The sequence below is a fragment of the Eleginops maclovinus genome, chromosome 19 (assembly GCF_036324505.1).
Source record: "Eleginops maclovinus isolate JMC-PN-2008 ecotype Puerto Natales chromosome 19, JC_Emac_rtc_rv5, whole genome shotgun sequence".
Taxonomy (NCBI): domain Eukaryota; kingdom Metazoa; phylum Chordata; class Actinopteri; order Perciformes; family Eleginopidae; genus Eleginops; species Eleginops maclovinus.
The window spans coordinates 5,252,063-5,266,169 of record NC_086367.1 but is presented as its reverse complement, the minus strand read 5'-3'; the positions used below and the strand labels follow the sequence as shown (position 1 = coordinate 5,266,169).

The following is a 14,107-nucleotide window of genomic DNA, read 5'->3' as shown; positions in this document are numbered from 1 at the left end:
GGTGCTTCAGAAGAGGCAAACTGTACGATATTCTTAACGATATTAAGAAGCTAGAAAGTAATGTGCCTATTCACACTCAATACCATGATCTTTGAAAAAGTGCTTGACTAAATTGAAATGGGAAGAAATATATTTTAACTCATTAGAATTATAAGCAATCAAAAATAAGGAGATTCATGGTCACTGTGACCCTGCTCGCTTACTGTTATTACAGTGAAGTGCAATGAAAAATTAATGAAGGGGAGTCATTATTTTTTCTTGCAACTCAGCTACAGTACAGGCTCACTCTGACAATGTCTGTTATCAACTCAAGCAAACCCCAAATTACATGAAGTTCACATTATTATGGCTCCAAATTACGTAAAGTGGTATGGTAGAGACAAATGAAAGCAACCTCAAGTCATGAAATGTAAAAATAAAGGCTGCATGGGTAAACTATCATCATGTTATTACCAGATGATAGAAAAAAAAAAACACCTCCATTTTGCACTTGAATACATTAAAATGGAAGCTGTACAAGATGAGAAATGTTGGGTGGGTTGACCTCTGACCCTCAACTTGTACCTTTATATATGAACCCGAAGAGGAGACCCAATAAGGGAAAGAGAATTATAGCACCTCGTTGATTTCCTTTGGCCCCTTTTCCCCCCCTATAATTCCATATTTGAAAAACACAACATCTCTCATGATTGGAAGCGTGTGACCAATATATATGCAAATGAAGTAATCATCGTCTCCCCAACCTGCTCTTGATTTAGTTTCATCCTCCCTAAAATGTTATCCTGATGTCCCTGTCCCTGTACTTCGTTGAACAGTCGGGCATTTAGAGAGGCTTGTAAACATAATGCTCAACTATGGGAATACAAATGTACAGCGTGAATTTTGTTTCGCTGTATTCTTATATTGTTCCTATATTTTCACATAATATTATGAACACTGCATTAGAATGTACCCAACAAATATGAGGGTTAGGGTTAGGGTTAGGGTTAAGGTTGTACCCAATGTTAAACGTATACACAAGTTAGGCCTGAAGGACACCAAAAATAACTGTTTCAGAGTTTTAAGCAAGGGGCCCCTCCAGATATACAAAGAGCACAACTATTCATGACTTTAAAAAACTAATGAATCCATTACAAGATATTGAAACCAATAGAAAACATGCAAAACGTTCTGGAGAAAAATGAAAGGAAATAAGGAAGTCGTTGGTCCAATATCAAGAAATGGAAACAAGGGTGTTGGCTATAAGAACAAAAGAACAACCACTGTTTAGTCAGTGTGATTCCTGGGTCTGCATTGGTTGTGCACTTTTTGCCCTTTTTCTGAAATCAGAGCCCAGTCTGCTCTGATTTGTTAGCTGGTCGGTTCTGTTGTGATTGGTCAATCTTTTAAAGATGTGTCGGAAATGTCCCGCTGGCCAATAGAGCTGCAAATGTTACATAGTGATGTCACATTGTTAGGGAAGTAAACAACAGAGTACAATGGAGGCGTTTAAGGCACGGGGAGGGAACACCTGGATTTTAGCCTTGGCAGACCATTTACATGCACCAAAAACTACTACAGGAGAGGGAAAAGCATAATAGAGCCCCTTCAAGAGTCTACTTCTTCAAAATTGAACACATTTAAGGTTTTGGTGAGAATGTTCTTATTTTCAACTGGCCCAAGACCAGGATTTTTAACATGGACAGCATAAAAACGTACCTGAGAGTAACCCTCTGGCCTTCAAGCACCCTCATCTCGTGGGAGTATCTTGTGATGAGTGGAGGTTCGCAGAGGAACTCCTCCTCAGGGATGGACCAGAAATACCGCCCGGAAAGTTGTTGTGGTGAGGCACATGTCTCCAGGTCGTCCTCTCTGTTCAGCCTCCGCAGCCACAGCAGTTCACAGTTACAATGGAGAGGGTTCCCCCCGAATGACAACGCAAAAGAAGTGGCAGTCATGATCCCTGATGTTGCCAGGACCTGGAAGTGTGACATGATCGCAATGGAGTCAGATTAGCCATATTCACTGGGAGTTGTCTAATTCAAGCAGTTCTATTAACATAAAAAGAATAGGGATTGAAAACAAATGTTTTGGCCTGCTGCTTTCCAGAATTTGATAATACCTGTGCTCGTTGAAAAAGCGGGTCCGGTGGCAGCTTTTGGAGTTTATTAGAGGTGACGTCCAGCCGGTTGAGTTTCTGAAGCAGGGAAAATGTTCCCTCTGGGATGAAGTCCAACATGTTGTGGTCTAAACTCAACGTATGGAGGCTAATCATTCTCTGCAGAAAGAAAAGGGAGCTAAATTTAACTATAATATCCTTTGAAATGAGAAAGTGGAATAAGTTAAGAATATAGCGATATAGAGGAACATGGTTTGAGACAGAACAATCCTGGTTATTGTGACTAAACTTTACATTTGTCCATTCCTTGACAGTGGTGATAGGAATGTTGTACTACAGTAAACAATGCTAACATGCATATGCGTAAAGTTAAACTGAAAACAACAAAGCTGTTGTGGGTTCTCAATTACTTACATTGTTAGGAAGTTTCATTTTAAAATTGAATAGGTCAGAGATTTACTGCCTACCAAGTTATCAATGCGATGAGTAATGATGCTATTTTGAATTATTTCAGAGTTGTGTCACACATTGCTTTTGACTCCTTTTTGTTCTGTTACAACCAGGCATTGTAACAGTACACCGATAACTGCAAAACAATTGAAAAGATGTGTAATACAAGTAAAACGTTTGGAAAAGAGCCAAAAAAAAGTGTATCTTCTTCAGCCACACATGTGTTATCTACATACTACGTATTATTACCCCCCCAAAAAAAAAATATATATATAATCCAATGCAACCCCGTTGTAATCACAGGCAATTTGATCAGCAACTGTAATTTATTTAGATTTTACAGTATCTAATTACAATTACCTTGATTTTGTGATTTCATTTTTTTGCTATTTAGTGTGCAACTACCTCTTTATTGTGTTACTCCTCAACACTGACTACAGCACTTATTTATTTACCGTCACTTTTTTTTGTAATCATCCTAAATTGCAAAGCATGTGATCCACAGAGACCCTGACATTTTGCCTGTTGCCTGGCACAAGAGCAAATTGAAAGTGTTAGCGCTGAAAATGCTTACAAATTAAGCTTCAGTGGAGCTTAATGAATTGTCCCTCATAATGGCCCCAGTTCAATCCAAAAGCCCAAAAGATCTCTTTATTTTACTTTCAAATAATGGGCAAAAAGGTTTTATGGCCTTTTATCCCATTGTGCTTATGATTGGATTTTTCCAATGGCCTCCAGCCAGGCAGGGTTTTGAAAGGCTGTGGCAGTTTAAAGAGATGCTCACCTGGATGGCCTCCCAAGGAATAGAGTCCAGGTTATTGTAGCTGAGGTCCAACTCTTCCAGTGCCAGCAGGTCGTTGAACGCTTCCTGGTGGATTATCACCAGCTGGTTGTTGTTCAGGATCAAGTGGTGGAGCTTCGACATGCCGCTGAATGTATCATTGGCTATCCTAGTCAGCCGGTTACTAAAAGAGAGAGAAAAGAGAATGTAGAAATGGAGAAAAACAGAACTCTCTAGCTTTGAAAAACTCTGATTTCTTAGGCGAATTACCTGCAATATCGCAAACACATCTAGGTTTATACACATACCTGTTAAGGTGTAAAGCTCTGAGGTTCTCCAGATCGGCAAAGGCGTGAGAAGTGATGTAGGAGATGGTGTTTCTAGATAATGTTAGGTCTACGAGCCGCGTCATGTTTGCAAAATCTTTCCTCTTCACACTGTGGACACAGAGCAGCACAGTTAGACATAATGCATATATCATGTTTGATTTGTACTCAAGTATTATAACAACTTTTGTGTGAACAACAGTTTGGTAACGTCCCCAGCCGTCATCTCAGATAGCCTTAACACAAAACAAATGTTTCATGCTCATGTTGTTCTGATGCAGTGTGTTTCAAGCTAACGTTGCTGAGCTTCTTTCAAACTTAATATTCAGATGTCAATTGACTAAAAGCCATTTCAGAGTTCAATAAGACCGAGATCCAAAAGAGCATCATAACAAATTGGTCTTAAAACTAGATAAAAAGTTAATTTATCACTGTTTTTGGGGGTTTTGGTAGATAACCTTCAGTTCTGAAAAGTTATATGCCACCATTTCAGGAGACCTTATATTACAGACCACAACCTTGTTCAATAACACATTTTTCTAGGTTAAACTGTTGAAATTGGGATGATGTAAGTACACCAATCAACAACATGTATAACATAGGACCAGACATTTTAATGGGGAATTGTCACATCAAGTATAATCAAAGTAGTTTTCATTTGTAGTATTATTTTAAAGGGTGGTAATGCATTTTTGTCTTTGAATCGCGTTGTACTGCAAGAGCAGCTCTATGGGAAAACTGTTTTAATACTCAAAAGCAAAATTCAGTGAAACCTAATTCCCATATAGTACTCCTTTGATCCTGTGCAGTTCATTCAATATTTGTGAGCGTGAACAACTCTCTCCAAAGGCAACAATCCAGAGAACTGAGGCTTGAAACTGCACTGCTATCAAGAGACAGCCTTGAGCTGCTCCATTGACTATGAACCCACTACGACTTCCTCTGGGGGAAGTGCTTTTTTCACACCTAAATTAGTTTTATTTCATTGTAGTGCTGGTGGGTAATGTGCTTGTATCGTCATAAAAAGCGCCCTGGGCGATGCCGCTCTGTCCAAAAATTCAGCAACTTATTCATCTTCGCCAAAGCAGCTCAGGGCTTTCCCGCTTGATGTCATAGAGCAATGTTTGTGTTTCCAGCTTGGGGGAAAATGTTTTCATTCTCACACAATAAAAAGTAACTTTCCAAGAACTAGTATTTTTAACTCTTTACTACATGACATGTAGGATTTTAAATAGTAAGGGGTTATAGGTGTTATAATAATACCAGTATTCTAGTAACTATTGAAGCTTTTCCTGCTTTCACTAGTTTCAGTAGTTTTGTAGTCACAAAGTTGTAGTTTGTTAGCGTCGTTTGGTGAAAGGCATTAGCAGAGCATCCCTTAAGGTAGGAACAATACAATTAACTAGTACTAGGCCTATTAGAGGTATTTACAAGAAGCAGCATAGCATTGGCAGGTGGCCAAACAAAACGTAGCACTGCCTTTACAAGCCTGTTAGAGTAATACAACCATGAGTTTGAAGGCTTAGCTCAGTGTGAGAGTCTTGGATAAAACTAACTGCATTCCAAATTGTTAAAAAATTCCTCTTCTAATTTTATAATTTATATTTTCAATCATTTACCTTTAAATGTATTTAAATATTACACTCCCCCTTTCAGAATGTGGCTAGCAAGTAGGCAAAGTAGAAGACATATCAGAGTGTTCTGTGACCAACGGTCTGTAATCCGTAGAGGGTTTGCTTATAGAAATTAAAAAATATTGAAATGACATTCTAAGTAAAGAATAAAGATTCTTTAAAAGTTTTTAAGACCTAGAAGTCACAAGCACCCAAGCATCTGCTCCAAAAAGAAATGGGAAATGGGGGATATTGTTACTAGATAGCTGCTAGTAGTTAGCATGCTAATGGCTACTTGCTACTAGCTAGTAACAAGCTAGTTGCTACCAGGTAGTAGCAACCTATTTGCTAATAGCTAGTTAAATCTACTTGCTAATAAAACTGGATTCACTAACACAACTGAAAATAGTAACCGATAAAGAAGTAATACATTTCACCTAGTGAATTTTTGGAGAACATTTTGGACTATTTATTATTATGTAGCCACACTTTAAGGGAAATTGTTGAGGTTCTTTTACCATTGGTAAAAGGTGGCTTACACATATTATACATTTCATATGTAATGTGTAATACCTTTTGACGCAGTATATTAACCAAAAATATTTCATATTATTTTATTCTTGTGTCCTTTAAAACTGCAATGTTTAGTAACATGTGTAGCAATGTTCATCCGGTGGTCTCAAACGGTGGTCTCATTGAAATGAATGAAGCTGTTGTTTCCCAGAACTCTTGGTAGTGGTATCAGTGATGGGACTTTTACCTTGTGACAAAGTTGTCGGCCAGCCGGAGTTCCACCGTGTGCCTGTCAATGTTGGGCGGAACGAACAGAAGACCTTTCTTGGCGCAAAGGGTCGCAAGGTTGGGTGACAGGATCTGACACACACAACGCTTTGGGCAGATCTGTGCCCGGACGGCCATGGCAACTGCCAGCATCAGACACAGCAACAGTCTCTCCATGGTTTCCACCTCACCTGATGATGAAACCTTGGACACAAAGCGGGAGAAAAATAGAGATTAGACATTAGACACTTTTTTGCTCAACAGGAATTTAGAATCATAGAATTGCGACTGGAAATAAAAAGACAAGTCATTAAATTGAATGAGCAACAATGGTATTTCATCACTTAAATAACTGGCATTATAGCCCATTTACTGACATGGTGTTTTTTTTTAATCTTTGAATTAATTTTATTTTTTATACAATACAATTTGCTACACTTCACAAAAAAACGCTCAGATTTTTCAAGGGCATAACCATGAACCTGCAGTCTGCACTATCTACGATATTTGGTGGGATTATTTATCACATGGAGACGGCAAAAAGAGTCTTTTAGAGCTAGACGGTAAACCCAACAGGAACTTGGCCATTTTGAATTGTATGCGGCTTTTTACAGTGCTTTAACAAACTCCAGCAACACATCACCAATTGACCTAAAGTACCAATTGACCTAAAGTGTCATCTTAAGATGTTATTTTCAGAGTTAAGTTATATTGTTTCTTAAAAAAATGTAGTATTGAAAACATTTCCGTCTAAACTAACATGACTGTTTGCCATTCTGAATGCAGAGAGCTACAGAGAGTAGCAGTAGGCTACTGGACATGCAGGTGGATGCTCCACTGGTGCTCCGATTACAAACAACCTCACAGCTTGGCCACAGTACGTGAGGCTGCAGAACATCATCTCTGACACTATATCAAGCAGTGTAGGGGCTCCCCAGGGGACGGTCTTCTCTCCCTTCCTGTTCACACTCTACACATTAGATTTCAGACACTGCTCACAGTCCTGCCATCTGCAGAAGTCCTCAGATGAGTCTGCCATTGCGGGCTGTATCAGCAGAGATCAGGAAGCTGAGTACAGGATTGTGGTGGACAGGTTTGTGGAGTGGTGCAGTCAGAACCACCTGCAGCTCAACGTCACTAAGACGAAGGAGCTGGTGGTGGACTTCAGGAAACAGAGGAATGCCCCAAGTCCAATTACCGTAATGTGCATGGAAGTGGACATTGTGGACAGCTACGCATTTCTGGGTGACCACATAGACAATTAGCTGGACCGGATTAAAAATACAGACGCCCTTTTCAATAAAGGCCAGAGTTGCCTGTATTTCCCCAGAAAACCCAGGTCCCATAACTGCTGCAGCTCTCTGTTGCAGACTTTTTTTATGACTCAGTGGTCTCCAGTGTCATCTTCTATGCGGTAGTGTGCTGGGGCAGCAGGGTGAAGACCGCTGATGCCAACATACTTAACAAAGTCATCAGGAGAGCTGGCTCTGTCCTGAGAATGGAGCAGGTGTCGCGGTGTCTGAGAGGAGAATGCAGAGGAAACTTCTCAGCATTCTGGACGAGTCTCACCCCCTGCATGCCACCACAGAACTATTTCCATCAGGATAAAAAAATTGAGTGTGAACATTGAAGGTAAGATATGAAGGAAAGGGATGACCTTGCAATTTGCAAGTTGTTGTCAATGTATTGTGTCAGTATGCATCAATACTTTAAGTATTTGTACACATCGTTGACTAACTTCTCCACACTTATTAAAATTGGCTACTGGAGTGAATCAGATTCAGATGAAGTTGAAAAATCTTTATGATCAGACATGAGTAGATCAACCCCGAAGCCTCAGAGAGTTGAATCACCTCCAACTTCTAGGCATCACTAATCAAAACTGGAGGGGATATTTATTAGAGTCATTTATTGCTCAGCAGTGTTGCTATGGGCACACACACACACACACACACACACACACACACACACACACACACACACACACACACACACACACACACACACACACAGCCATCATTAGTAGGCAGCAGTGCTTGTTAATTAGGGAAGGTTTAGAGAAAGCGAGAGACGGGTGAGGCACGCAGATACAAAAAACGCTCATTAATGCCAACCTTGATTGGGGTTTGAAGGACATGGGCGAGTCAGGATTAAAGGAATTACAGAGCAAATACACACACCAATACACCACACACACGCCACACACACAAGCAGTAGATGTTTCACCTCAGTGGACCTTTCTCACACTTTTTTATAAATAAATAATGTATGGTTTTGTGTGAAATCGCAATGACCCTTTTTGTAGGTGGAGACGGCTGTGTTTTGCACCTGCAGTTGTCTTCATCAATCGCATCTAATCGTTCTGTTGAGCCTTTTCTTATTATTCATTGTTTTAACCAGAATATGCATGAGAGGTCTCCTACCCTCCATAACAAAGAAACCAAAAAAAGAAGTTTCACTTTTGAAATGAGCGTTTCATTACCGCTAAGGCTAGTGTTTGCGCAGCTTGTTTCTTTGATAAAGAAAGACCCTGACTTCAGATGACTAAAATGACTGACCTCGAGTTAATATATAGAGGTAAAAACAACCAAAATCTAAAAGGGATCACAAAATGTTTGCTTAACACTGGATATAAAGTAAATGTATGTCAGCCCTAACCCTTGAAGATGAACTGAACTTGAATTTGAAGTAAAGCTGATATAACAGATGTATTTTATCTCTTATCATTGGTGGAATGATTAACATGACTGAATTTGTTAAAAGGGATACAATGGTATGGTGAAAGTGTTGTTTTTGTTACATGGGCACCGCCATGTTGGATTTCAACAATCGGCCACGTCACTGGCATGGTAAGCTACTCTGTGGCTAATGTTTGTGTTGCTTAAAAAAAACATTTTTTTTTTGTGTAACTTATTTTTAATTGTCATAATCAACACTTTATCAGTGTTGATTTGTTTCAGTTCAGTTCATCTTTAAGCTGGAAACATTTGGTATAATGCAAGTACACAACTTAACAAATGATATAACATAGATCTGGATATTTTAAGTGGAAGGCTACCATACATTTAATTAACTATTGTAAAAGAACAAACCCTGTATTAATGAATCAGTGGCAATTAGAAGCGTGGACTTAATAAATTAGAAGGGAGACACCCATTGATGTACTTTGCAAATTGAAATAATAAAGGTCAGCTTTTCATATTAATGACTTCAAACGGATCTATAAAGCGTTAGTATATGAGGTATTAACCTTAACCAAAGCCATTAATTATAACTTATAAGGCTTCCCTGTTGGAATATGGTTCACCGTTTGTAATTACACTAGACCCTTTGCTTTCATTCAGAGAACATACATCAGCTTTGGCGGACACTTTAACAACAGAAACAAGATAAGACACAGAAGAAATATAATATTTGCAAAAAAAACTGCATCACCTAAAGCAGGTTTTCTAATTAATGTTATCTGCCGTTCACTTAATGAATTGATCAAAAAGTGTAATGAGAAAACAGATCAGAGAGCTGTAATCCCCCCTCATTAAAAACACACAGTTAAATTGTTAAAATCTAAGTGCTTATTAATAAGTTTATTAGAAGTGCACCTTGCTGTGGTGTTTTTTTTATATTTTATATGGTGTTTTGGCACTCGTGCTAACCCTGCAGAGCTGTTAGTCATTCAAAACAGAGTGAATAACTTACCCACAACTTACCCAATTTTCCATTATTTCTTGCCCATTTTGCACATGCTATTCAAATGTTAACGGTATCTGGATATGTTTTTTAAAATGAAACCCCACACATTTGCATTTACATTTGGTTTCAATAAGCATTGTATCCAGCGGAGTTCTGTGATCGTTTACACTATGCAAAACAAGATGTTCCTTAAGATGCAAAAATAAGAGAAACTCCCTCTGGTGGGAACACGGGGATTTTATCCTTTGCAGACAATTTACATGCACACAAACCTATATAACACACTACAGGGAAGGGAAAACCCACAAAAAAGCACAATAGGGGTTGTTTAGTGGAGACATGACTGCTATGTAGCCTATGTAATTCAGATCTACGATATAAAGGAGAAGAAGAAAATATAGAATAACAGCAATCTTATCCTTGATTGGCCCTGAAACTGCAAACCAGCAACATTATACTTCACATTGACTGCTAGTGTAGCAGGACAATTACAGGGAAGTGTTTTGGAAATCAATTCAGTCTCTATTTCTGTAATGGACACCTTATCTATGGCTGGATGAATCAAGCCTGTGTTAAAAAAAAACTACTGCAGGTTAATATAAATGTTGCTTATTCATATATGGAATAAAAAACCCAGGTCTGACAAAGAAGCCGTTCACCTTTCTCTACTCTCGTTGTGCGGTAGATATCTCAGTCATCTCTTTGTAATTACTGAACCGAGATCTGTCGCGACGTCTGAGATCATACAACCTTTGTTTTTTTTTTTCTTTCAGGAAGAGAAGCAGAAAGACAGAACCGTGGCTAAATAGAGCGCGGGATGACTCATACGCTGAGAGAAAAAGTAGAAGACAGAAAGCTCATGACCCTCGTGACACCAAAGCAGATATCAGCTCATTAATTACTCCGAGAAATGACTGTAATTAGAGCGAATGAGTGAGTGAGACAGAGGCAATGCAAAGGAGAGTTATCAGAGAGGGAGAGGGGAAAAAAAGACAGAGATCAGAGAGCGAGCTAATTAAAATAAGCCGTGAAAGGAAAAGTGGGGAAGGAATTTCATTAAGCGGGGGGATATCACTACCCGATCTGTAACGGAAACCTGATTTGTTCTGTGCATGTGCAAAAAATAATGCAACTTCCCAAGATGCTGACTATGTGGAGGCGATTAATTGCAGTTTTCTGGGATTCAAATAAAAATAAATAGTATATAATGGTCATTTATTATCAAAGAAAAGCCTGTAAAATGCTTGCATTGCAAATAAAGTACTTGTAAGTCATTCAATTATGAAAACTGAAATACAGTTAACTCTAATGTATACTTATTAAGATACGTTAGAACAGGGGTATTCAACTAAAATTAAACGAGGTCCAGTTAGAGAAAATGTCCTCAAGCAAAGGTCCTGAACATCAAAATGTCTAACTCGCATTATGAATGAGTGTGATATACATTAGCTGTGATCTAGTAGCTGTATCAACGTCTGCATGTAATCAACAACTGACTCCGGTCTCATCAAACAAACAAAGTACAACTCAAAAACAACAATATTTATTGTCACTTGAACTACACAGATATACAGAATAATACTGTAGATGTGTTTAATGTTCCACTCGGGCTGCATTCAAAATAAAATAGAGAAAATAAATAAAATAGCTTTTGAAAATGTGTGCATCTATATATCTAAACAGTTTCAGCCAATTATATAACATATCAGTCCGAACACATCATAACAATTGAGCAGTTTTAAGGTTTGTCTTTCTGTCCCTCTTATATTCCACTCCCTCACCGACTGTCTTTTGTTCAGTGAGAGAACTGAGAAAGGATTTTAAATCGGGGCTGAAATGGTGTCAGGGCCTTTCTCATACACACGTGAAGGTGCTCATTGTTGCTCCACTCTCTGCCTTCTCTCTCTGCCTCCCGCTAACTCCCCTCTCCCCTCACTCTTCTCTTCGTCTTCTCTCTCCTGCTAACTCATCTCTGCCCTCACTTTTCTTTCTGTCTTCTCTCTCCCGCTAACTCCCCTTTCCCCTCACTCTTCTCTCCGTCTTCTCTCTCCTGCTAACTCATCTCTGCCCTCACTTTTCTTTCCGTCTTCTCTCTCCCGCTAACTCCCCTCTCCCCTCACTCTTCTCTCCGTCTTCTCTCTCCTGCTAACTCCCCTCTCCCCTCACTCTTCTCTCCGTCTTCTCTCTCCTGCTAACTCGTCTCTCCCCTCACTCTTTTCTCCGTCTTCTCTCTCCTGCTAACTCGTCTTTCCCCTCACTCTTCTCCCGTCTTCTTTCTCCTGCTAACTCGTCTCTGCCCTCACTCTTCTCTCCGTCTTCTCTCTCCCGCTAACTCGTCTCTCCCCTCACTCTTCTCTCCGTCTTCTCTCTCCCGCTAACTCGTCTCTCCCCTCACTCTTCTCTCCGTCTTCTCTCTCCCGCTAACTCGTCTCTCCACTCACTCTTCTCTCCGTCTTCTCTCTCTCTCACTAATTTGTCTCTTCTTCTTGTGTTTATCTCCCTGTATCGCTCACTCGTCTCTTTCGCCCCCTGTAGGCGTCGGTTAAAATGGAATTGCCCTGTCAAATTGAAAATCCCTTATTAATGTATTGATTATAGGTCCTGGGTCCGTATAGGACGGCGCCAGGTTCCGGACCCGGACCGCGTTCCGCCTGTTAGTGAACTATGCTTTAGAACCTGTGGTGGAAACTTCTGAATCAATAGAGATGAAACTCAGAGAGACACTGGAGAGCAGGAGCTTGATGGCAAAACACTGTTGGGTTTATTCGGAGTTACCGCCGGAGAATTGTCAAGACAGTTACTGTAGACACGAGTTGCCACAGTGGTTGCGAAACCAATTCTGAAGATCTCAGAGATAGAAATTGGTTTTAACTAGTTCCAAATGGATAATCAACATTCTCAGAGCAGGAGACTAAATAAGCTTGGACAATATGTTTAACTTAAACTGTCCTCTAGATCACAAATAAGGTGTTTGCCGGAGCATAGTGGGCCAGATAAACTGGAGCTAGCTGTCCCTAAACAGTAAAGCCTTAGGTCAGCGTGAGCTTGTACCCACTGTGGGGACAACAAGGCTTCGAAAGCCCAGGCTGCCCCTCCTTAATGAAGATAACAGCACCTGCAAGGCCGTAGAGACAGGTCAGAGGAAGACAGAGAGAAGAGATGTAAATGAGCTAAAGATGTATAAGCTTACACAAAATATTTCCTAACAGAACCTATGATACTTTTTAAATCAAATTGAAGTGGACCGCTAGACTTTGGTAGTGGCGTTGACACACACTAGACACGTCGTATTCAGAGTGCGATAACTTCTCAGTAGTAATGGCGAGATGACCTTAAGCCTTATGAAGCTTTGAAGCTTTCCAGCCAATTGGTTCGCAAAAGTGTTCGTTTCATGAGGCTTCATTTGCACACAAACCCCCCTGTTGGTCAAAGTTTGTAAACAGGCAGATATGACATCTCCACAGTATGATCTCTTTATGCAAAGTTCCCAATACTTTAACAATAAACCTTAAAAATGAACATGAATATCACATTTTCATGTAATCAATTCGTATCAATATAGTTGATATTCCTGTTGAATGGTTGTGATTGAAAAGTCCAAGGAGGCTGGTAAACATTGCAAAGAGGGATTTTTATTCTTAATAATATTCGTAAACTTATCCATGTTATAGCCTCAGAAAAGGTAAACAACATCAAAGTATACATTTATTAACTACATTATCACATTAAACTTACGCTTTTATAAACAAAATGAATATGTATCTGGTCGTTGATAGTCAGCTGCTTTCCAGCCGAGCCACAGCCTACATGTTGAAATACTCTGAAAACTCTGTAAATTCCAGTTAATATACTTTGTAGATCCTCTGCCAATCAACACTTTAATGCATTTCTAGTTCTCACTCGTCGTATCCCGTCTGGGGATGGCTTCAATGGGGATGTGTCATTTGTTGCAAAACTTTTATTCAAAACCAGGAAAGATAAGCAGGTTAGGAACCCAAACCAAGTTATGTGTTGTGTCTATCTAGTTCGCTGCGCTTCGCTTCAGCTCCACAACTGCACACACACCCCCAGCCCGACACAGCACATCAATAAGTGAAACAAACAATCCTCAGAGAGGTTTAAGTGAGGGTTTGAGTCCTCCTAATCCCATCGGCGCACTGGGGCCGGGTACAGGCGGGGGGATATCAGTGAAACTGTAAAGTGTCCGTGGTTCAACCGATCTGAAGCACTATCTGAAGCAGTCACGTGGTATTGACGGGCAGCGAGGCTTTGTTTGTCATCGATGACATCACTGGCCTCAAAGGATACAAGCCTCGATACGCGCTTCACAAAGAAACTTCCTGGATTACTCGACACATGCTCCGAAGCC

The 14,107-nt window shown here is 39.9% G+C and overlaps 1 protein-coding gene across 1 annotated transcript in view; it reads right to left on the bottom strand.

The window, feature by feature from the left end:
* The window catches only part of lrfn5a (leucine rich repeat and fibronectin type III domain containing 5a), a 66,598-nt gene that overhangs the window by 22,970 nt on the left and 29,521 nt on the right, over positions 1–14,107 (bottom strand). The window contains exons 2-6 of the mRNA XM_063908176.1: positions 6,029–6,252; positions 3,638–3,766; positions 3,333–3,513; positions 2,102–2,257; positions 1,699–1,958 (exon numbers count right to left, since the gene is read on the bottom strand). Of these exons, the coding sequence (XP_063764246.1) occupies positions 1,699–1,958; positions 2,102–2,257; positions 3,333–3,513; positions 3,638–3,766; positions 6,029–6,225 (923 nt within the window). The 5' untranslated portion in view covers positions 6,226–6,252. The remainder of the gene's footprint in view (positions 1–1,698; positions 1,959–2,101; positions 2,258–3,332; positions 3,514–3,637; positions 3,767–6,028; positions 6,253–14,107) is intronic.